This window comes from Lasiosphaeria miniovina, assembly GCF_030549165.1.
Source record: "Lasiosphaeria miniovina strain SMH2392-1A chromosome Unknown B0T26scaffold_1, whole genome shotgun sequence".
Classification (NCBI taxonomy): Eukaryota; Fungi; Ascomycota; class Sordariomycetes; order Sordariales; family Lasiosphaeriaceae; genus Lasiosphaeria; species Lasiosphaeria miniovina.
The window spans coordinates 1,001,102-1,021,158 of NW_026848220.1; the positions used below are offsets into that span (position 1 = coordinate 1,001,102).

The following is a 20,057-nucleotide window of genomic DNA, read 5'->3' on the forward strand; positions in this document are numbered from 1 at the left end:
AAAGAAGAAAGGAAACCCCGGGTCCTCGGTCTGCCGTGGGTTTATTCGCCTACGAAAGCCAACGGCCTCCTAAAAACCTTCTCCCTCACGATACTTTCACTCCAGTTATTGACGTTGCCTATTGTTCTCCGTCATCCAATGCCGGGCTAGCGGGGCCCACCGCGGCGCCTAGAGAGGGTATCCAACTCTTAGATTTATTCTCATGCCCCTACGGCGCCCTTCCTCTCTCAAATCCGGCATTCCCTTTCCTACCCTATCCCCGCCAGGAGGCACATATTTGAGAAGAGCTTGCCCTGGCATTCGTCACTCGAGCGCTCGCTTCGGGCAGATCGCCGGACGCTCCATTTTATTTTCCATGTCTAGAATAAATACAGCACTGCGGCCCCAGGCTCCTAGGCGATTACTCTATGTCTTCTCTAGATAACGTAGACCATGGCAGTGCTGTACATTGTGTGCAGGTGTTATGTCTTTGGTGCGCGTAAGCCGTCGGGCATTTTTTTAATCGACCTTCAAGTTCTTCTCGATTGTACTCGAAGTGCTTCACATTTGACTCCTTCCCTTTTGAAAATGACAATGCGGTGCCGCTAAGCCACGGCAATGAGGTTAGTACTTGTACTGGGACACGAAAACTCATTGTCGTATCGATGTTTTTGCACACGGTTCGGTCTGTACGCCTTAACGACGAAGCTTGAAGATGCCGCAGCTGACAGCCACAACGCAGATAGATTGTACGGATGGTAGATGGCTGGACAGGCTCTTCTTGCACCAGAGCAGCCTCTTAGGATAATAGCATACCTCTCAGTCCGTAAATTAAAAGCACAATGTTCTCGTATACCTTTATGCCAAGTATCCATTGCTGGAACGCCGTCCGGTGCCTGTCCGTCACATCTGGCCAGGTCATTAATAGCTAGTCTGGCCACGTCATTGATAGCTAGTCTGCCTTTGAAATGTGTAATATGCCTGTAAATCAGACCGTTTCTTGTGCGGTGGCCAGTCTGAAGTCAAGGTGAGGCAGGCTACCCGCCGCGAAGGGCCCGCGTACCTGCCTGTTTTGCCTGCCTTTCGACGCAGCGTTTTCGTCCGAACATGCCCTCCTCGCGATGCTCCCCGCCGAAGCCTGCTGCTTATCTGCCAATTTCTGCTTTCTTGTGTTTCGTGAACCTCTTTTTTCGAATTAACGAAAACAGCTTCGGATTAATGTAAGTACTCGTCCAACGCCGCGAATGGTCCAGAAATTGTGCTAACATCTCGAGCGCATTAGTCAGAAACAACTTCGAATCCAAGTAAGTATTCCTTTTGTCCGATTCCGCAAAAAGAGGGCTCGGCCAATTTGCTAACATGTACGTTCGCAGCAGTCACGATGCAAGAGAGCGAGAGAGAGACCGGGCGAGCCGGGTCTTCGGACCCGTCAGCAAATCATTGTAATCGGCGCGATTTCCGGGGGACGATACTCCCGATTCCCCGCGCCCCTCTACGCCGGTCTGGGACGGACCCCGGCCGACGAGTATTCGGGACTACCTGACGACGACGAGGGACTGGACGACGACGGCGAGCCGATTCTCCCCGTGACACTGGCACTGAGTTCTTGCATACCGCCCTCGTTTTCAAGAACATACCCTTCCACCACAAATCGCCAGCCGCCGACGCCGTCCCGCCTCGATTTACCAGGTCTCGTTGCAAGCACGCCCGCCGTTTCGATTTACCAGGTCTTGTCGGAAGGGTTCAGCTATTACGCTATTCCAGGTTGTCGATGCATGGATCCCGCTGTTCGGTTTATTAGGTCTCGCCGCCGGAAGCTAGCTGTTACGACAGGCTCTCGTTTCGAGCAGTTTGCGGTTTCTTTCTACAAGGCTTTCGTCGCAAGGGGGTTCGGCGGCATCACTAGTATCAGGACTCGCCGCAGGAAGGTTGCTTTACGAAGGGTCTCGTTTCAAGCGCCTGCCTATTCTGGAGCCTTCACCCCGGAGCGCATACCCCTTGGCCTCTTTACATGAGCCGACCTCGCCACAGAAAGCTAGCTGTTACGAGTACTAGGCTCTCGTTTTAAGCAGCTCACCGCTCTTCATTCGCAGGTTTTGTCGCGAGTTCGTCATCTCCAGTACTAAGACTCGCCGCAGGAAGGTTGTTCCAGCAAGTCGGACGACTAGACGAATCAGTTTCTTCGGAAACAGATCGCGTATCGGTTTTCAAGGCCCCGAAGCAGGGAGATAGCCATGGTAATATTTCCTCTCTCATGGCAAGCACCTTGTCGCCCTGTTTTACCAGATATCGCTGCCGACATCTCGCCCAATCCCCGTTAAAGGCAGCGGCGTTACACGAGTCACCAGCACTAAGAAGCTGCAGCTCCTTGTCCAGTTCGGCTTGCGACTTCATTTTCAGCGGAAGGGGTTCTTTGATATTGCTTGGCTAGGGGTCTTTCTACATGTGGGCGTTAGTATAACGCTACTCGTGTTCGACGGGGCTGGGTTTCCGGAAATTACCCAGTTGTCACCGCACAGTCAACTAAATGAGGCAAGGCTGCACTAATGTCGCTGTATTCGTAAAATTTAAAGCTAAAGAAAGAAAAAGGAAAGAAGATTCCAAATCCTGTGCGGGGCTCGGGGAAGTAGGGTTGGTCCTCGAGTCACGTGGGGGGTTGCGGCACGGGCCACTCAGACCCCACCTTTGGTGCAGCCCAGCTGGGGTTCCTTGCACGTGCCCCTCAACCGGTTGTCTTGGCGCTTGCCGTGACACCAGTCTAGAATAACACGCACCTTTGTATCTTCGCCCTTTGAGGGCGGAGTTTGCAGGCTTCGGCTTGAAGAAGTTGAGAGATGTCTTGTCGAAGCGGGTAATATCCGCCTCCGCTCAACCGCACAATCTTGTCGTAAGCCATGGAGGAGGCATCTCGCCAATGGAGCCGTAAGGGATCTCGACCAGGGCATCGTTATCATTGGTAGCTTGTGCTGGGATACGTCCTTTTGAAACCTCCAACAAGAATCATTTTTTGGGGAAGACGGCGGAATCACGAAACCTAGTGCAAGTGTGCATGGTGGTAGAGTTGGGGTATAGTGATCTCATTCCAGTTTAGGGTAAATGATCGTCTAGCCAAGCCCCTATTATTCCCTTCAATGTCCTCCCCCTCCCCTCCCCCCCTCCCCCCCTCCTCCTGTTGGATTGGCTACATCGTACCAGCTGAATGGAGCCTAAAAGGATGTGTAGGCATCAAGGCCTACATACGGGCCTATCATCATTGGTGGCCTAATGAGTGGCAAGTTTGATCGAAAGGGCATTATTATTTGCCATCTACTTCGCCACTATGTCCATCTATAATAATGGCTCTCTGGCGAAGCCAGAGAGCGGGGGGGGGACAATCAATTCTGAAGATAATCCATCTGTGTGTCGAAGCCAACACCTCCCCTCCTCCCCTCCTCCCCTTGTCCTTGTTCTCATTATTTCCTCCTTCCATCCTTCTTTGAGATTCCTTTCCTTTTCTCCACATCCTCTTGTGAAAAGAAAACCCTACATTTCTCAACCAAGACAATCGATCCGTAGATAAAAAAGCCGCAACCATTACCCTAGCTTCCCACCAATTATCCATCTTCAACCTCCTCATCATGATTTCCCCACCTCTTCGGCCAGTGCCTAAGGTCACTGCAGCTAAGGGACGGAGCTAGCCACAACGCCGTACACGGCCTTGGGGCGAACGACAGTCCGCCTCCGTACTCGCCACCACGAGTTTCTGCAAGGAAATCTCTTCTCAGCCGCATGTTCTTGCGGTCTCGGAAGCGAAAGCCGCTGCCACGCAAAAACATGCTCAAAGCAACAACGCCACAAGTCGCCTTCCTTCCCGCAGCTTATTAGCGCGCGAGAAGACCGGGAGGAGTCCACCGCCAGCCACGGAGAAACGGAGTGTGCGGATCTGCAAGCGCGGCGACGTCCCGTTCTACTTTCCGATCAACTCTTCCGACAAGGGGAAGATAATCATGTGCAGATATCATCCAGGTAACTCTTCCGATAAGGGGAAGATACTCATGTGCAGATATCATCCAGGTAAGTCGGCATTTTATCATAGCTATTAGCTATCTAAGTAGTCTGCTACGAAAAAAAAAGGTGGGCCTCCTCTAAGACAGGTCAGTCTAAAATCAGGCTCGCTTCCCTCGACTCAGCTTCGGCTCAGCTTCAGCTCACCATTGCTTACCCTTCACTCACACAAGCACAAAATTGTCAACTTTACCCGACTCCATAGAAACCTTTTTTGGGCCCCCTCAGGGAGGGTCTCATTTCTGAGAAAAACCTCCCTTTCTAAAATACCAATACAGGGACTAAGAATTAGGCTCCATAGCTAGCGTATTTGTTTACCGTTTTGGGATTCCGTTTCATAGTTGCTACATCTTATGCCCATTCCCACGTGGATCTGTCCTGCTGCCTACCGTGCGACATTCTGCTCCCAGCTCGGCCAGATAAATAGTTCAATTCGCCGCAACCAACTACCGAATTGTTTTCCTCCCTCGTGCCTCTTATCCATACTTCTCATGCCAAACTCCCCGTTCTTTATTACTGACCACGTCCCTCTTCAATACTTTTCCACACCTCACCACTGTTTCCCACGCCACTCTCAACCATTATCAGCCCTGTACCGTACAGTACCTAATAGTCTACAATGCCTGGAAAGAAGAGCGTTGAGGAGTTCTTTCGTCGGGGAAAACAGAAGGGCTCGGAAAATTGCGTAGATAGGATAGACGACTCAACAGTCCACAAAAAGCCAACAGACAAGGTACTAAGAGATACCGCCGCATGATTGAGCTGTGGAACGAGTAAGTCCCCCAAAGTCTTTAATGTATTCCCCTAACCTTATATCTCTCTAGCCACTGTATAAACTACCCCGATACCAACGCTTGTGACCTCAAATCTTTGGAGGACTTTATGAAAGATATTACATTTAGCATCGACAGCGTAGAAGACGACCCAGATCTAGCGGAAGGGACTATCATAGTTTATTAGGAGCAGTTTATAGCTGGCTGGTGTCGTAAGCATGATTACACTCTCAGTCACAAACGTATCACGCCCCTCTCTTAATCAGCTATACCAAGCTAACTGAATTTGCAGTAGTTTATTAAATATAAACTACGCCGCAACGCATGGCTCAAATCTAATTACATAATCTGACCATAGTTTAGGCTCTGCTGTGCCGTTCTATTCATTCCGTGGATGGCATCCCCAGCCAAGCAAAGGAGTTAGGATCAGAATTTATGGGGACCGAGGTGACTAGTGGTTGTCCAAGAAATGGTCAAAGTGGTCCTGAAAATTGACGAAGGTTGACTAGAATCAACTCAAATCGTCCCTCAGATTTGGTGGATTTTTTTCACGGTCTAATTGAGTTAAGTGTGTGGCTGATTTACTTACATTACGTTACGATTATTATTTAAGTTATGCGGAACGCTGGTCTAGTTGTCACGTAGTCAAGGCAAGCAGTTACAAGTACTGAAATAGACTAGATTGATCTACCTGAGGAAGAGAGAGGGTAAGCCGGCTGAAGGCTGGAGAGACCCCTTTTCATGGTCCTAAGCTCAGACCCCTTATCCAGGGAGCTTACGTAGCAGGGGAGCCTTGTCCATGTTCCCAATGAACTACCATTGCCGCAGTCAGAGCCACTCGCGCAACACTAGTCTACAGATTCTTTAGGCCCAGCCTGTAACAAGGAGATGGTCCGGAGTGTATCAGGATGCTGTATACCTAGAACTTCTTTCTGTAGTCCAAGCGTCTGTCGGTACAACTGCTCGGCCTCCCTGTAGTTGCCCTGATTCCGTACCGCGTTTGCGACCCCTTGCATACTCCGGAGTGTGTCGGGATGCCGTGTGCCCAGTACTTCTGCTTGTAATGCGAGTGTTTGCCGGTATAGCTTCTCAGCCTCCTTGTATTTGCCCTGATCACACACCGCGTTCGCAAGTCCATGTATACTTAGGAGCGTGTCAGGGTGCTTAGTACCTAGCACTTTTGTACGTAGCGCGAGCGTCTGTCGGTATAACTGCTCGGCCTCCCTGTAGTTGCCCTGACTCCGTACCGCGTTTGCGACCCCTTGCATACTCCGGAGTGTGTCGAGATGCTGCAGGCCTAGTACTTCTCTCCGCAGCGCGAGCGTCTGCTGGTACAGCTGCCCAGCCTCATGGTAGTTACCCTGATCCCACACCGCGTTCGCGAGTCCATGCACACTCCGGAGCGTGTCGGGATGCTGCAGGCCCAGCACTTCTCTCCGCAGCGCGAGCGTCTGCCGGTGCAGCTGCTCGGCTTCCTTATAGTTGCCTTCATCCCGCACCGCGTTCGCGAGTCCATGCATGCTCCGGAGTGTGATCGGATGCTGCTCGCCCAGTATTATTGTCCGTAGTGTAAGTGTTTGCCGGTACAGCCGCGCAGCCTCCTTGTAGTTGCCCTGATCCCGCACCGCGTTCGCGAGGTTATTCATGGTCAGAAGCGTGTCGCAATGCCGCGCGCCCAGCACTTCTGTCCACTGCGCGAGCGTCTGCCGGTACAGCTGCTCGGCTTCCTTGTGCTTGCCCTGACTCCACGCCGCGTTCGCGAGTCCATGCATACTCCGGAGCGTGTCGGGATGCTGCGCACCAGCCACCTTTGTGCGTAGTGCAAGCGTCCGCCGGTACAGCTGCTCGGCTTGCTTGTAGTTGCCCAGACTCCACACCGCAGTCGCGAGGTTATAAAGAAGGTTTGACTTGGTAGCGTCATCTGTCGAATCACCTTCAAGCTCTAATACTGTGAAGGTATGCGGAAGATATCTCATCCATACACCTCTGTTCCTATATCTGGGATACGGAAAAATATCTGCAAGCCGTTGAATCACCGTGGTAACACATGTCTTCAACTTTGCTTCGTTGGCTAGCCAGTTGCGCATCGCCAGTCGCACAAGTCTATGTATATCGTACGAACTTTGGCCCGCTCGTTCGCTGATAAAAGCATACGCTTTCAATAGACCAATCGCTTCGTCCATCTCCAATTCGCCGTCACCTGGAGGCAATAGATCTCTCGGGATATCTTTCTCAGAGAGAAATGACATGAACTTCATGTATTGGGCGGAGAGGTGGTTGTCCCGGGATATATGGTGGAATGAAACCAGCCATGTCGTTGCAACTGGATTTTGGGTGCTCTTGTACCGGCCTTTATCTTCAAAATCCTTTCCCAGGAGCTTGGTTAGATCGGCATCGCTCGACCGACAGTGTTCTAGATACCGCATTGTCGTTATCCCTGTCTGATCCATATAGGCGGATGCCTGCTTGATAGCAAGCGGGAGATCGGCCAAAAAGTCGAGCAAATCTGTGGCGCTTTTATTGTCACTCATTTGCTCCGGTCTTAGATGTTTTTTCAGGAGATCAAAGGCTTCGTCTCTGCTCATTGTGGTCACGCAGATGCGATTCGCTTGCCGGATACTGAGCCTTCGGACAACTTCGTGATTTCGTGTTGTGAATAGGATGGAACCTTTATGGCTGGATGGGAGATGGTCAGCAAGAGACGTGTCGCCGAAGAGCAGGTCGGTGTCGTCCGCGTTATCGACAACTAAAAGCCAGCTGCCGGAATCTTCGCTGTTCAGTGCAGCCTTGACGAGGGTCTTGACGTCGGCCTTATCTTCGCCGATCCCCGCAACCTTGAGCTCTTGGCCGATCTTACGGTATGCATTCTCAAAAGTGGTGCTATCGATGGCTGGGACCCAAAAGATGCTGCATCCTGGATGTGCATCGCGGACCCGAAAGATCGCCTCGAGAGCAATCTGAGTTTTTCCGATGCCCCCGAGACCCTCGAGGGCGACTAATTGGCACTTGTCTTTATGAGACTCCGGTGGGATCGTCGCCAGGAGCTGTTCTAATTCCTCACCACGCCCGACAAAGTCATCGTTGCGGTCAAAAGGGACGATCCAGTGGCGCTGTGAGAGAAATCCGACGACTATTAGGAATTAGTTTCAGGGTGAGGCTCGAGCTGGATTAATTCAGAGCCACATACCATGAGATGCCAGTTGCTCAGTAACGTAGTGAAAGTCAGGGATAGAACCTTCCTTCGGTCGCCAATCTAGTGTCCGAGGTAGACCCTGCGGCGCCCCCGGCTCGTCTGAGCCGACGGCCGAAAGCCGAATTAATCTGTTCGAGCCTTCTTGGCCGACAATCTTGGATGCAAGCAATGCCCTAACAACTTTATTGACCTGTTCGGATATTATGTGTTGATTAAGATATTCAGTGGTGACGGTCCGCACATGGGATAGTTCTTTCCACTCTTCCAGCCCGATACCTGGGAGGCCACGATCGACGGTGAAGCGGAAACACGTATCCTGAACGTATTGAAAGCGCCGATGTGTCTTCTCCGCTGTCGTGTCTGACTCGGTTGTCATTTTCTTGAGCGCATTGATTAGCTTGACCGGGCTCGTCTTTGGCGAGTCTGAAAGGTTGATGACGGTAGCGACGCCGGTTCCAATGCTGACGGTACAGGCAACCTTCCGGCCTGGGAAGATGCACCTGGCCTCCTCCAACACTAGTTCGATGGGGTTGTTGTAGCCGAGTGCGCCATCCACGAACGTCTCCTGCTCGCCGTCGTCGCCTATTTTGATGGGTTCGAAGTACGAAGGTGCCGCCGAAGTTGCGCGGCATGCCTCCCAGATCGTGCAGTTGAACGAAGCGTTCTCGCGCACCTTATACGTCCTGAACAGCCGGGGCCCGGCTCGAGCCTTGACGTCTTGCTGCGGCACGGCGCAGACAAACCTTGGGACAGACGGATCAGCTGGTCGCTCAGGCAAGAGGCTCCAAATACATACACTTTGCAGCTGCCACCTCTCTCCAACATTTTTTCTCCACTGCGATCTTTCCCCAGGAGCCGCTTTACAGCCTCTTCTAGCTTCCGGCCGTCAAACGTGTTTTTTTTGAGGTACCTTGGAAGGGAGAAGACTTCCTCCGCAATGCGGACGTATTCCTTCCTGGCCTGCGGTACCGATCGGCGCAAACGTCCCAGTAACAGCGCAATCAGGCTGTGACAAGACCGGGATTAGCTGTGACCCAGACAAGCACTCGTGACCTTACCCTCCTGTAGATGTACCGCCGATAAGGTCAAAGAAATCTGCCGGGAGAAGATCTTCGTCTACATCAAGGTCGTATTTGATCCAATTCATAATCTCGTCGAGGATCACGAGCTGCGAGAGCCCGCGGATGCCCCCGCCGTCTGCGGCTGTCAATGATTGAGCAACGACGGCAAATTCGGTACATGGGCTTACCTAATGCTAGCAGGCACAATGGTTTGTCGTCCATTTCTCCAGATCTCTCGAGTAAGCAATAAAGGAGAGGATCTTCTGAACCTAGACTCTCGCCGTGTGTACAGAAGACGGTGAAAGTGAGCCGAAATGCCTCGTGTTGAGATGCACGGCGGTTCAGATGATATGCCAGGCTCGGAATCGCTGGGTTATCTGCATAGCCAAACGACATGTCTTGACCGCGGACAGGCAGCCTCTGATAGCGGCCTCTTCCAGGTACATCTCGCGCGCGCTTATTATCGCCTGTCATGAACCAATTGTTTCAATACCCTCGCATCGTGTCTCCTTTTTATTGGCGGTAAAATTGTTTACGTTCTGAATAACTGAGCGCTAAATATAAATTTCCGAGCGCCTAGCAGGCGCTCAATCCTATGTACTTGATAAGCTGACCTTATCGTCAGATCGGTCTTGGCCCTGTGCCAATAAGCCACATGTATTCCGTACGCGGTCCGGTTCAGTCATCAGTCAGGTGTGACGGCCCCTCAGGTCGTCACTTGGGCCGGTGCGGCCCGACAAATCCCCCGCAGGAAGGACGGTGCGGAATGCCGTGCGAATGCCCATATGCACTGTCATTCCTGGCCAATAAGAAATTGCTCAGTGGACCCGAACAATCAGTCACTGGGCAGGAGACTACCACTGAGCAGGAGACCACCACTGAGCAGGAGATTACTACTGAGCAAGGGAATGATCAGTTGGGATTGATCGGTCGCCCACTGATTAAATGCCACTACCAAGGGTACGAGTTACCTCCGGCTAGCCTAATATAGATACCATCATCCTAGCCGCGATGGCGCGAGGAATCTTAGTTCCTCACGCAAGCAATATCATTGTTCTTGTGTCCTACTGTACGAAACCTAGTCGTGCACTGTAGTGACTACGGCCTACAGTGACAGTGCTACTCTTCTGTCTGCGAGTGCTTGCTTCGGCCCTCAGCTATCTGATATCCTACTTCTCGGTGTCGCCTTGCACGGTTGCTGCGACGCACACCGGCGACCTGTCTTAGCCCCCTGGGTGCAGGCCGTAACACCAGCAGTGGTAGATAATGGTATAGCTATAGCTCTCTGGCCGAGCCAGAGAGCGGAAGGCAGGCTTCAGTTGAACAACTTACCAACCCTAACCCCTCATCTTGCTGTGACCCAACGACCCCTCTCCCCGCACAACTGGCAGATTCAACCCTACGGCTAACCTACGCTACATAGTATGGCAAGAACTACTGCCTAGGATATAGAGGGTTGGTATGCTGTAGGTCTATGTAAGACGGTCCACGGTAGACCAAGGACGATGCAATCACTGTACTGATGGCGAGAGAATTGTGAGTTGGGGGCGGCTCGTCAGTGCGACTGCCAGACTGCATTGGCTTGTGCCAGACTGCATTGGCTTGTGCTTGCAGCATGAAGGGTTCACTGATGAGCATCCCAATAATGGGGTGGTAAGGTTGTTGATTCCAAAAAGGGCGGCTGGGCTCCATAACCAGACTAGATAGGTAAGCGATAAGGTTTGCAGATGACGGTGCTGCCGAGCACAGGCCCAACAAGCAGCAGAGTCCTGCTTGCTACAGTGGGCTGCGCCCTGTTTTAGGGCGCCGGCGGGGCGCTGTTTTACCGTCCCCTTATCTGGAGGATTGCGTCAAATGTCAAAGTCTACAGTCATGGAGCTCAAATCCATCAGCTTTAGTCGATCGGACAGTTAATATACCGCGCTGTTTCTCCGGCTCTCTTCTTTGTTGGTTTACAATACTACAGCTACTTGATATGTCTCTTCTCACTCCATTCCTCAATTGACCCATAACAGTGATTTTTCGGATAGAAAAGAGAAACGGCAGTTGCGTGGCGAAGCAACGCGACCGTTACGGTCAGGGGGCAGGTGTCCCAAAACTGGGGCCAGGATTGTCCTTGCAAGCACACCGGCCCATTTATGGTCACGGAAAGCATAGCCGGGGCAAATTCCTTGGGCTCACCTCGGCTCAGGCGGCCCTCAGTGCGGCTCACCACTTGCTCAGGATCTGCGACTAATACGGACTCGGACAGAAAAAGTTGTCGGGCGAGACTATAGAGGTAATTCCATGGGTATACAGCGGAGTTGTTGTACCACCCGCAGGTACAAGTACAACTTCAGTTCATGACTACTACAAGACTAATCCACTGTTACACAGGAAAGTTAGAGCCGCTCGCGGCCATGATGGCCAGGAACGGGGAGGACATCAGCAAGGAAGAGGCGATGTGGAGCATATTGGAGCTCTGGTGGACGTGCTGTTTGCAACGAGAACACGATGGGGGCTGCGCATATCTAGGCCGTTGCCATGAACCCGAGACGGTCCGCAAAATATGAATATCTAAAGGAAGCATGTCTAGCTCTTACAGGCAGCCACGTGAGATTTATAAACCCAGCATTGAAAAGGCAAGGCAAAAACAGGCCATGTCAATATTCATTTCGAAACGATCACGGTTTATCACGTGGCACACATTTTTGGCACAAGAAAGTCAAAGACCAAGGGAATTGTAGAGAGCCCTATTGGCTCTCCACGCAACCAACGAGCTTCATATATACAATGGCTCTCTTCGACCAACGCGTGTAATCGAGTAGGCTGCATCTGGCCAATTTACCCTGATCTCCTCGACAAGTTCTCACTGTGCCTTTGCGCTGCAGTCGTGGGCGCGAAGGTTACAGGCCATGCTCGGGGTTTACACATGGCGGAATGTTTACCTCATTCCTTCTCGTCGAGGCAGGGAGGGGGGCAACCGATGCAAACCTACTAGTAAATACGTTTACACGTATTCGTGGTCGGAGAGCCCAGTGAAGCCCGTGGTTGCCCCCACCTGCACAATGCCTGCCAGGACTACTTAGCCCTAACAAGCTCTAATTTGGAACGGCATTTCTTCACATGCCGCCCCAGGTTGTCCTTCCTCCCGCCGAAATATTTTCCGCAAATGTCACACTGGAGCTTCTTTCCTCGGTGTATCAGTGTCTCCAAATGACGGTTCCGGTCCTGGAGAGTACCAAACAGCTTTTCCGTGCATGTCTCGTGCGGACAGGGAAATCGCTTGTTGTGGTACCGATTCTTGTGGCGGCTGCATGTAGCGTTAGTAAGGTTCACATGCTGGCAAGTAAGGTTTGTCAAAGGCTGGGTGAGGATCAAGATTCATGGGTGGGGGCCAGATGTATAGACAATGGAAACGTAGGGTAAATAACTAACCTGAGTCCGGCTTTGTTCTTGAAAGAGCCGCCACAACACCTAAACTTGCTCTCTCGGCCTGGCCTTGGTGAGAGGATAGCAGACTCATCATGACTGGGCGACGCCGTTGAACCTGACGAGCTGCTTGGCACAAGGTCGACTTTTGGTGATATCATTTGCGTGCTGAATCCCATTGTCTCGAGTCCCACACTCCCAAAACCAGCGTGCAGTTGCTGTCCAGCGGGGTCTTCCGGCAAAAAGTCGAAGACGCTAACCTCTCCTAGGCTCAACCCGAGTAGGATAGTGAAGTCAGCGTTGCCGTTAGGTAGACCGAGTTGTGGATAAGACTCCTCGATGCTGAGTCCGAGTGTCGAAGTATATGAGCCTGCACCCATGAACGAAGTCGTATCCGGGACAGGCGGAAAAGGCCAGCGGCCAAGTAGGTCGTTGGCTGGGGCCTGTTGTGGTAGTGTAAGTGCGCTCGGGTTGTCGACTGGTGGCTGAGCATGGCCACCACAATGCCAACACGTGTGAGAGCGTTGGGCGCACTGGGAGTGAAAGTGTTGAAAATTATTGAGTTGAAAGTGTTCATCCGCCGATGTGAGGGAGGGGCCGAGTAGAAGTCCCAGTGCCTTCGATTGATCCCTCGGGCTTGAATCGAAATGGTTGTCGTGCGTCTCAAGTCCTTGGAACTCCCCGCCCACTCCTTCACATCCAAAGTGGTCGAAACTGGAAAAGACTCCATCGCTGCCAACCCAGGGAACACCCGACACGGGATCACAGAACCCCGAAAACTGAGATACTGTGCCGAGGGTTGCCCCTATTGGCAGCAATGGAAGCTCTACCGCTTGATCACTGGGCCATTGATTCGAAATGGGGTGACTGGCGAGGACACCGCGTGCCCCCGCCGGCACACCTCGAGATGGATGGAAGCTGCAATTGGGGAATCAGCACCTGGTCAAGGCCCACAGCTTTGCTTGGGCAAAAGAAGGGGAGCAAACGTACAGAGCCTGAAGTTACCGTCCCCAGACCCCGCAGAGCCTGGGATCCAGACGTGGATATGGTGTGTGGTGGTGATCGAGTTCTGCTCGACAATGCTTCCAGCGTGTGGAATTGGCGAGACCTAAATAATGTCATGCCCGCTGCCGAAGCGGCACGTCAGGCATCCTTCTCGCCCCTCTTTCGAGTTGGAGGGTATCGGCATGCAGCCATGCAGCCATGCAGCCACATGCAAGACTGCCTCAGCGCTTCAGACGTCGATTGGGCGACGGACATGCAGGTCTCCTGCCTCAACTTTGGCAAAGCCAATCACCATTGGGACTGGGCTCCGAGCTTATCGGCACTGCCCAATTGCGCGTTCAACGCCCAGCTCCATTGCCCAATGAAGGCTCCCATCCGGAGACAGAGCTGCGGCAGCACTGCGGTGTCAAAGCGTGATTGAAGGATGCTCGCAGGGCGGTCGAAGGCAGACACTCATTGCGAGGGATTTGTTGAAAAGTGAGGCGACCTGAGGCAGGAACGTGTGGAGCTGGAGGCAGGAACGAGCTGGAGGCAGGAACGTGTGAAGCTAGAGGCATGAATGTGTGAAGCTAGAGGCATGAACGTGTGAAGTTAGAGGCAGGAACGTGTGAAGCTAGAGGCAGGAGAGGCAGAATTAGTTCCTGCCTCAATTTTCGCAGCGCTTACACTTGCCGTTAATGACAGCTCGCCCCACATCCCTACCCGCTCCAAGGCTTGATTGCCAAACTAAGAAACTGCCAGCTCGACAGACCGTGAGACAAGATTCTCACTCCTCTAGCCATAGATCCGGGAAATTTCGAATTTGTTACTCTAAGCGTAGGTCTGTCTTATTTCGACCGGCCTCCAGTTTCAATCACCGCCTGCAGTCGTGCACAAGTTCGTTCGCAGGTTAAAGTCCACAGTGCGGTTCCTAGCTGCACGGTGGAGTCGGGCTCGGTCTCCTGCGTCATCATGCGTCATCCCGTATTTGATCCAGGCCAGTGAATAACAACCAGGACACCCCTACATTTCAACACTGTGCCCCAGCTTTCCAGGCAACATTGGATTTGCTTTACCCCTGAATCCGCAAAAGTGCACTCCGCATCAAACATCATGTTGCACTCCGCATCAAACATCATGTCTGCAGTCAGAACCGTCACGGCCCTCCGGGCCACAAGAACCGCCCTGGCACCCGCAAGAATCGCCCTGCTGCCCCTGACGAGAAGCGTGACCTACGACAAAGGAAATGCGCCCGACCTCGCCACCAAGAACGACAGCTTAGGCGGCCCAAATGGCTCAGAGCCCCCGGGACCCCAGAAGAACCCTTACAACTGGTATGCCATCCTTCCGAAAGCCGGCTCGGGGTTGAATCCACTCGGATCAGCGCTGACATGGGTCTTACAGGTGGGCGGGCGGAGCAGCAATCGGAGCCGTGGGCATCATGGGGATGTGGATAGTGACCAAGAAGGAGCCTAAACGATCAGTCCGCTAGTCTTCGATGGCTAGGAGGCGGCGACGAATTCACGATAAGCCTTCACAAGATCCGTGAAACAGGACAGCGGACGGGTAGTAGTTGAAGCTTTTCGTAGCAGCCAGTTTTCAAAGCTCTCGGTCCAAACTTGTATTTGACTACTAAATCTTTATTTCAATGTCTCCAAAACTGCTCAGGAAGTTGTACGTGGCGGACTCAAAGCCTGCCTGCTTCGCACCCGTGACACCACCTGGGAGCATCGTGAACTCGTGCTAGACGGGAAAGGGGAGAGTTAGTCAAATCGTGGAGTATGAGAGAGAAAGCCACAAAGACACTTACAACCGCCACGTATCCGGCAAGCTTCTCCGCCGAGCCTTCCTTGGCTCCCGGCGCGAATTCGAACTTGAACAGCGTCGACCGGTCCGGCTCGCCGACCGGAAGCGAGGCGTGCAGCAGCGACTCCGGCTCCTGCTGCCCCGCAGCCTCCAAGCTAATCAACACTATGATCAGATGCTTCGCCGGGCCTGGTTAAGATTCCGCGCATCGCGTGTCAGCTAGTTGCCGCCTTGATTACCACACAAACAGGTTTGCTCATGTAAGACGTACCTCTCACGACCCTGCTCTCGACGCCAACAACACGCTCAAAGAAGCGCGCGTCGAAGGCGGCCACGTCGTAGACGAACTTGCTCGCATTCGGCAGCAGTTCGTCGTGCAGCGGGATCTTGAAGAAGGAACAGTCAGGGGTCTTGAGCCAGTCAAGGTCGGTGACCGGGTAGACGGCGAGGTACGGGCGCGTCGGCTCCTGTCCGTCCTCTGGCGGCGGCGACGAAGAGGAGAGCGTGTAGCGGGCGCTCGCGGGGATCTTGCCCGTACCCAGCAGGTGCGGGATGTGCACCTGCTCGTACCACTGCCGGAACACCACAGGCGTGAGCGCCGCGTCCGTGATCTTGGACCGCACGAGGAGCAGCCCGCATCGGAGAGTCATGCTTGCGTTCGGTGTTGGAAGAAATGAGTAATGACTTTTCAGCAAATTTGAGCAGTGGCCGGATGTCGGATGTCACGCAAAGTGGTGGGAAAGAAGAAGAAACGGCAGAATGTCCTGCTTTATTGCAGGTAAGTAAAGCAATGCTTTCTCGCATGTAAGCCCTAGGCCGTTGTCGGTGTAATTAATTAGGTCGGCGCTTGACAACACGCCAGTGCAAAGTGGTCTGGCCAATTTGGCATGGGGTGGTGCTGGTGAATATGTAATACGGAAGAATCTGGCGGGTTTCCCCAATGTCGGGATTATGAATGCCACGCCCAGTGGCCGTCGGAATAAAGCCTCGGATTTATCCACTTGTGTGACGTCCAAGACTCCGGGCCGTTTGGAGCCGGCCATGTAAGGAGTTAACCGCTCGTTGATTGGCCCGTTGTGCTGAGCTGTCGTTGGACGTCCCGAGGCTGTGGCGCATCCTTCTGCAGCGCGATATCGTATTTCGCCTTATCTGCGTCGAAGCTCCTAGCCTCGATCTGGGTCTGAGTCACAATGAAAGGCTGCATGCGTTCTGGAGCTTTCCCCGACTGAAATTCCCGTCCTTCCCGAATTTCGTTGGAGTCCCGATATTCGTTGGAGTCCCGATATTCGTTGGAGTTAATCTCAAACTAGCCGCTGCGCTCGGCAAGACCCGCAACTTGGTAGGGTACCAGCATCTACACAATCGCATATACGAGTCCCTGTTCCGGTTAGCGCCCCCGCCATGAGTCTCGGCTTCCCTGTCGGCGATGTCGTCGCCATTCTCAGCCTCTTGGAGAGGATAATCGCCGAGATCCGAAGCTACCACGGCGCCCCCCGGCATTTCCAGCAACTGCTCGCCGAGCTGGAGATGCACAGCCGCACCATCCAGACGCTCCTCTCCATCGAACCTACACACGCAGCCGATCACGAAATCGTCGACCGACTCCGCGCCATATCCCTGCACTGCAGCCAGTCACTCCAAAACTTCCTCGCCAAAATGCACGGCCTCGAGAAGGATCTAGGCCCATTCCGCGTAACGACGCCGACTCTCCAGTCCATCGGCGCCCGCTTGAACTGGTCCATGGTTGGGAAAAAGGACGTCGACGAGCTCCGCAAGATCCTGCAGTCAAAGATGCTGGCCATTAACATCCTCCAGGGCACACTGCAGCTGTAGGCAGTGGACCACTGAACGCCAACGTGCGCCTTATAAGAAGCTAGCTCACACACTACAATTCAGGAACCAGATCCAACGCATGGCGCCCGAGCTCAGAAACGCGTCCGAAAGCCACTCCAACAGCTTATCCTCGGTCGCTCGACAGGTCGACCTGCTCCGCGACGTTACCACTCACGCCGCCACCGTTGCCCCTAGCGCCGTGGCCGACCTGAAGCGCTTCGTCGTCGAGACCAGCGCGGCGACGGCGGAGCAGTTCACCAGGATGGAGGACAACTTCAGTGGCGTTCAAGCAAATCTACAGTCGGTGACCAGCTCGCTAGACCAAGTGATAGCGCTGAGCAGGGGACTGACGACCGGGCTGCGCGCTGGGCTCACTCGGCTGTTCTCGCTCGTGCTGGTGTAAGTGCCGAGCAAGAGATTCTGGCTGAGGTATGCATTTTTCACGAGTTTGCTAATATTTGCTAGCCTGGTCGATTCGTCGGCAAATGTCTTGCGGGTGGTTACTCAGAATACGTATGCTGGTCTACCTCATACTCCAGCCATCAATTAGCTGACGATGTTCAATGCGCAGGTCAACGTTGCTCGACATTCAGAACAACATTCAACGTCTCACTCAGGCGGTGAATCGTGTCCCCCTCCAGCTGAGCATTCAGTTTATAAGATTTGACGACGCGCTCGGCGAAAGCTGGGCGCTGCCATTCCAGCTCTGTGAACAGTGGGAGGTGAGTTCAAGTTCTTCTGGACCTCGGTTTACAAGCACCCCGGCTAACTAACCGTTTTCCAGACCTTCAAAGAGATGCTCCGAGTTATTGTCTTCAGGAACGACCGCCCGGGGTTTCAGGGAGTCCTGGCCAACCGCTTCACCCTCCGAGTCGCGGGCTCGCACTCGAACATCTTTCGCCATCGCTGGGAGAGAGTCATCAAGCCCGGCCTGCACATTGAGCAGACAACGCTGGTTCCCGAGCTGTCGACGCAAATGGCTCCCGACTTGTGCTCGTTCTCGCGCTGCTCGGGCTCGCCGCAGCGGGAGTCTGACAAGAGTAACGACGATAACTGGCAAGTCAAGTCATTGATATCGCGTCTTTTCTTTTCATTTATTATCTCTGCTAATGTCGGACGCGCCACACTTCGGTGCTATAGCACTGACTGCGGAAGGCTGAAGGTCACGGAGCAAGGGCACGAAAACCTTGTCACTCTCCTAGAAAAAGTAGGCATGAACCTCGCGCCCGACTCACCGCCCGTTACCACGGGGACTATGAACCGTTCCCTCTCAGAGCTTGCTGTCAAGGCCCCGTATGAAACACCGACATCCCCCCGCCGAGTCGAAACCTTCACGCCCAAAGAGCCGCTCAAAAACATGAAACAGCCCTGGGCGCTGTACTCGCAGGACAGGGCCGACCCGAGCACCAGGAGGTTTGCCGGGTGGTGGGTCATTGTCCGGCAGTCAGAGACGCTGCGTGCTCTGCCATTTTCCGTCAGGGCTTCTGAGTTCCACGGTGGGTAATATCACCGACAACATATCTCTCTTGGCAAGATGCTGATAGCAAACAGACCTGCACTGGACGGTGGGGTCCCAGTCTGACTACTTTCTCAGCTGTCACTGCTGCGATGTGGGATATTACAGCGACGACGGCTCAGGCTCGGGCTCGGGCCCCGGCTCGTCTGCCGAGCCATATGTCGAGTGCGTGGTCGGGTCCCCCTCGCCCGACTACTTCAACTCGATCGCGCTGCTCTACTACGACGCCCACGACTGGAAAGACTGCCTATACCTGCTCGCCAACGCGCTCCGCGCCGACCCGCTGCGCTGGGAGTTCTGGTTCAATCTCGGCGTGTTGGTGCGTTTCGTCACCTCTCACACACATAATTATTTCAAATGCTGACTGAAGAATAATGTGCTGCTAGTACGACACTGCGCATCAACTAGATGACTCGCTAGATTCGTTCAAGAGGTGCTTGCAACTGAACCCTACCGTTAATTACGCCAGGCAGAGGCTCGATGGGCAACGCCCGCTGCCGGTGAGATTCTCGACGGACGTGCGGATGATCGAGACCGCGGTCTCACAGGTCTCTGACAAGCCAGTCAAAAACCGCGACGGCGGTCGCCATAATCCCGTCCCTGTCCCTAGCGGCAGGAAACCGGGTTAGGGGGAAGGAAGTTGCCGATGTCGCTGAGCTAGTAGTTGACCACCTGAACAAGGCAATCTACTCACAGTGGTATAATTACAATCACTGAAGACCGGAATAAGGGCAAGAAGTAATGTATCATTCTATTGCTTCTAATCGTCGTCTTGGCTCTAGGACTATCTAAACTGCCCGAAGGCGTGTCGTCGGCGTCTCTGACGGCTAGAATGTCTGGCGAAGAGCGAGGGTTCTTTGACGGACAGCGAGCGGCGGTCGTCTGCCGGTGGGAGAGAATCCCTGCCCTGCTTTACAAAAATTGCTGGGTCATCGTTAGTGACACGAAGGATGGCTCTAGACTTGCTAACATCTCAAGGGTACACCGAGGTCAACGCCCGGTGCCCCTCGTTTTAGTCTTTCGTCCTAGAGAGATGATCTTGCCGGCTAGTTTTTCAATCTATGCCTTCAAAGAGGCTAGAACCAGAATTCAAGCGCCACAAACAATTAGGGAGTGTAACTTGCCATTTAGAGAAAACATCGTCAAAAAGATTAGCCCGATGACACGTTTAAATAAAAAAAAGTTGCTAGTAGACTGTAGCCAACATGAGATTGAATAACAGAAGAGCGGTATAGATACTTTTTAATGCCCCGGTTAAAGTATATCGACGTTGGCGATGTTGACGTAGTTACCAGAGTATTAGAGCAGTGTAGCCAGATGAGGAAGCAACTTTGGCTGTAAGGGTGGTAATTTTATCGGCGCTGAGCTCTAATAGCAGAGCCGATATTTCAAAGCCAGAGCAGATTTCTTAGCAAAATACAGGGGAAGAGTTTATGACAGAGTGACCTGACCGGCCT

General features: G+C 53.2%; 6 protein-coding genes across 6 annotated transcripts; 3 read left to right on the forward strand and 3 right to left on the reverse strand.

Annotated features, from left to right (window-relative positions):
- Positions 1-5,644: 5,644 nt before the first annotated feature.
- Positions 5,645-8,365, reverse strand: B0T26DRAFT_736186 (uncharacterized protein; the record flags this gene model as incomplete). Its single annotated transcript, XM_060443300.1, has 2 exons — positions 5,645-7,791; positions 7,984-8,365. The coding sequence occupies 2 exons, from the start codon at positions 8,363-8,365 to the stop codon at positions 5,645-5,647; spliced, it is 2,529 nt and encodes an 842-aa protein (XP_060302076.1).
- Positions 8,366-11,979: 3,614 nt separating this feature from the next.
- Positions 11,980-13,059, reverse strand: B0T26DRAFT_7173 (uncharacterized protein). The gene is made up of 2 exons (XM_060442323.1): positions 12,468-13,059; positions 11,980-12,342 (listed from the first exon to the last, which is right to left on the reverse strand). Exons 1-2 carry the CDS (start codon positions 12,839-12,841, stop codon positions 12,111-12,113), a joined length of 606 nt encoding a protein of 201 aa, XP_060302077.1. The 5' UTR covers positions 12,842-13,059; the 3' UTR covers positions 11,980-12,110.
- B0T26DRAFT_7180 (uncharacterized protein) lies at positions 13,060-14,081 on the forward strand. The gene has a single exon (XM_060442354.1). It carries the CDS (start codon positions 13,279-13,281, stop codon positions 13,885-13,887), a length of 609 nt encoding a protein of 202 aa, XP_060302078.1. The 5' UTR covers positions 13,060-13,278; the 3' UTR covers positions 13,888-14,081.
- Positions 14,082-14,310: 229 nt separating this feature from the next.
- Positions 14,311-14,999, forward strand: B0T26DRAFT_7198 (uncharacterized protein). Its single transcript, XM_060442441.1, has one exon. It carries the CDS (start codon positions 14,559-14,561, stop codon positions 14,919-14,921), a length of 363 nt encoding a protein of 120 aa, XP_060302079.1. The 5' UTR covers positions 14,311-14,558; the 3' UTR covers positions 14,922-14,999.
- A 78-nt stretch (positions 15,000-15,077) lies between these two features.
- Positions 15,078-15,901, reverse strand: B0T26DRAFT_745273 (uncharacterized protein; the record flags this gene model as incomplete). Its single annotated transcript, XM_060444543.1, has 3 exons — positions 15,078-15,188; positions 15,256-15,440; positions 15,523-15,901. 3 exons carry the CDS (start codon positions 15,899-15,901, stop codon positions 15,078-15,080), a joined length of 675 nt encoding a protein of 224 aa, XP_060302080.1.
- Positions 15,902-16,652: 751 nt separating this feature from the next.
- Positions 16,653-19,229, forward strand: B0T26DRAFT_669632 (uncharacterized protein; the record flags this gene model as incomplete). Its single annotated transcript, XM_060439081.1, has 8 exons — positions 16,653-17,080; positions 17,148-17,483; positions 17,550-17,597; positions 17,656-17,806; positions 17,869-18,149; positions 18,225-18,580; positions 18,636-18,919; positions 18,987-19,229. 8 exons carry the CDS (start codon positions 16,653-16,655, stop codon positions 19,227-19,229), a joined length of 2,127 nt encoding a protein of 708 aa, XP_060302081.1.
- Between the last annotated feature and the right edge of the window lie 828 nt (positions 19,230-20,057).

Bases quoted from the DNA above. Each gene is read 5' to 3' on its own strand.
- B0T26DRAFT_7198 (XM_060442441.1), top strand. From the start codon at position 14,559: ATGTTGCACTCCGCATCAAACATCATGTCTGCAGTCAGAACCGTCACG.
- B0T26DRAFT_7173 (XM_060442323.1), bottom strand. From the start codon at position 12,841: ATGGGTGCAGGCTCATATACTTCGACACTCGGACTCAGCATCGAGGAG. The intron at 12,343-12,467 runs GTTAGTTATTTA...CGCTACATGCAG, and splicing joins AAGAACAAAGCCGGACTCAG to CCGCCACAAGAATCGGTACC.
- B0T26DRAFT_7180 (XM_060442354.1), top strand. From the start codon at position 13,279: ATGGAAGCTCTACCGCTTGATCACTGGGCCATTGATTCGAAATGGGGT.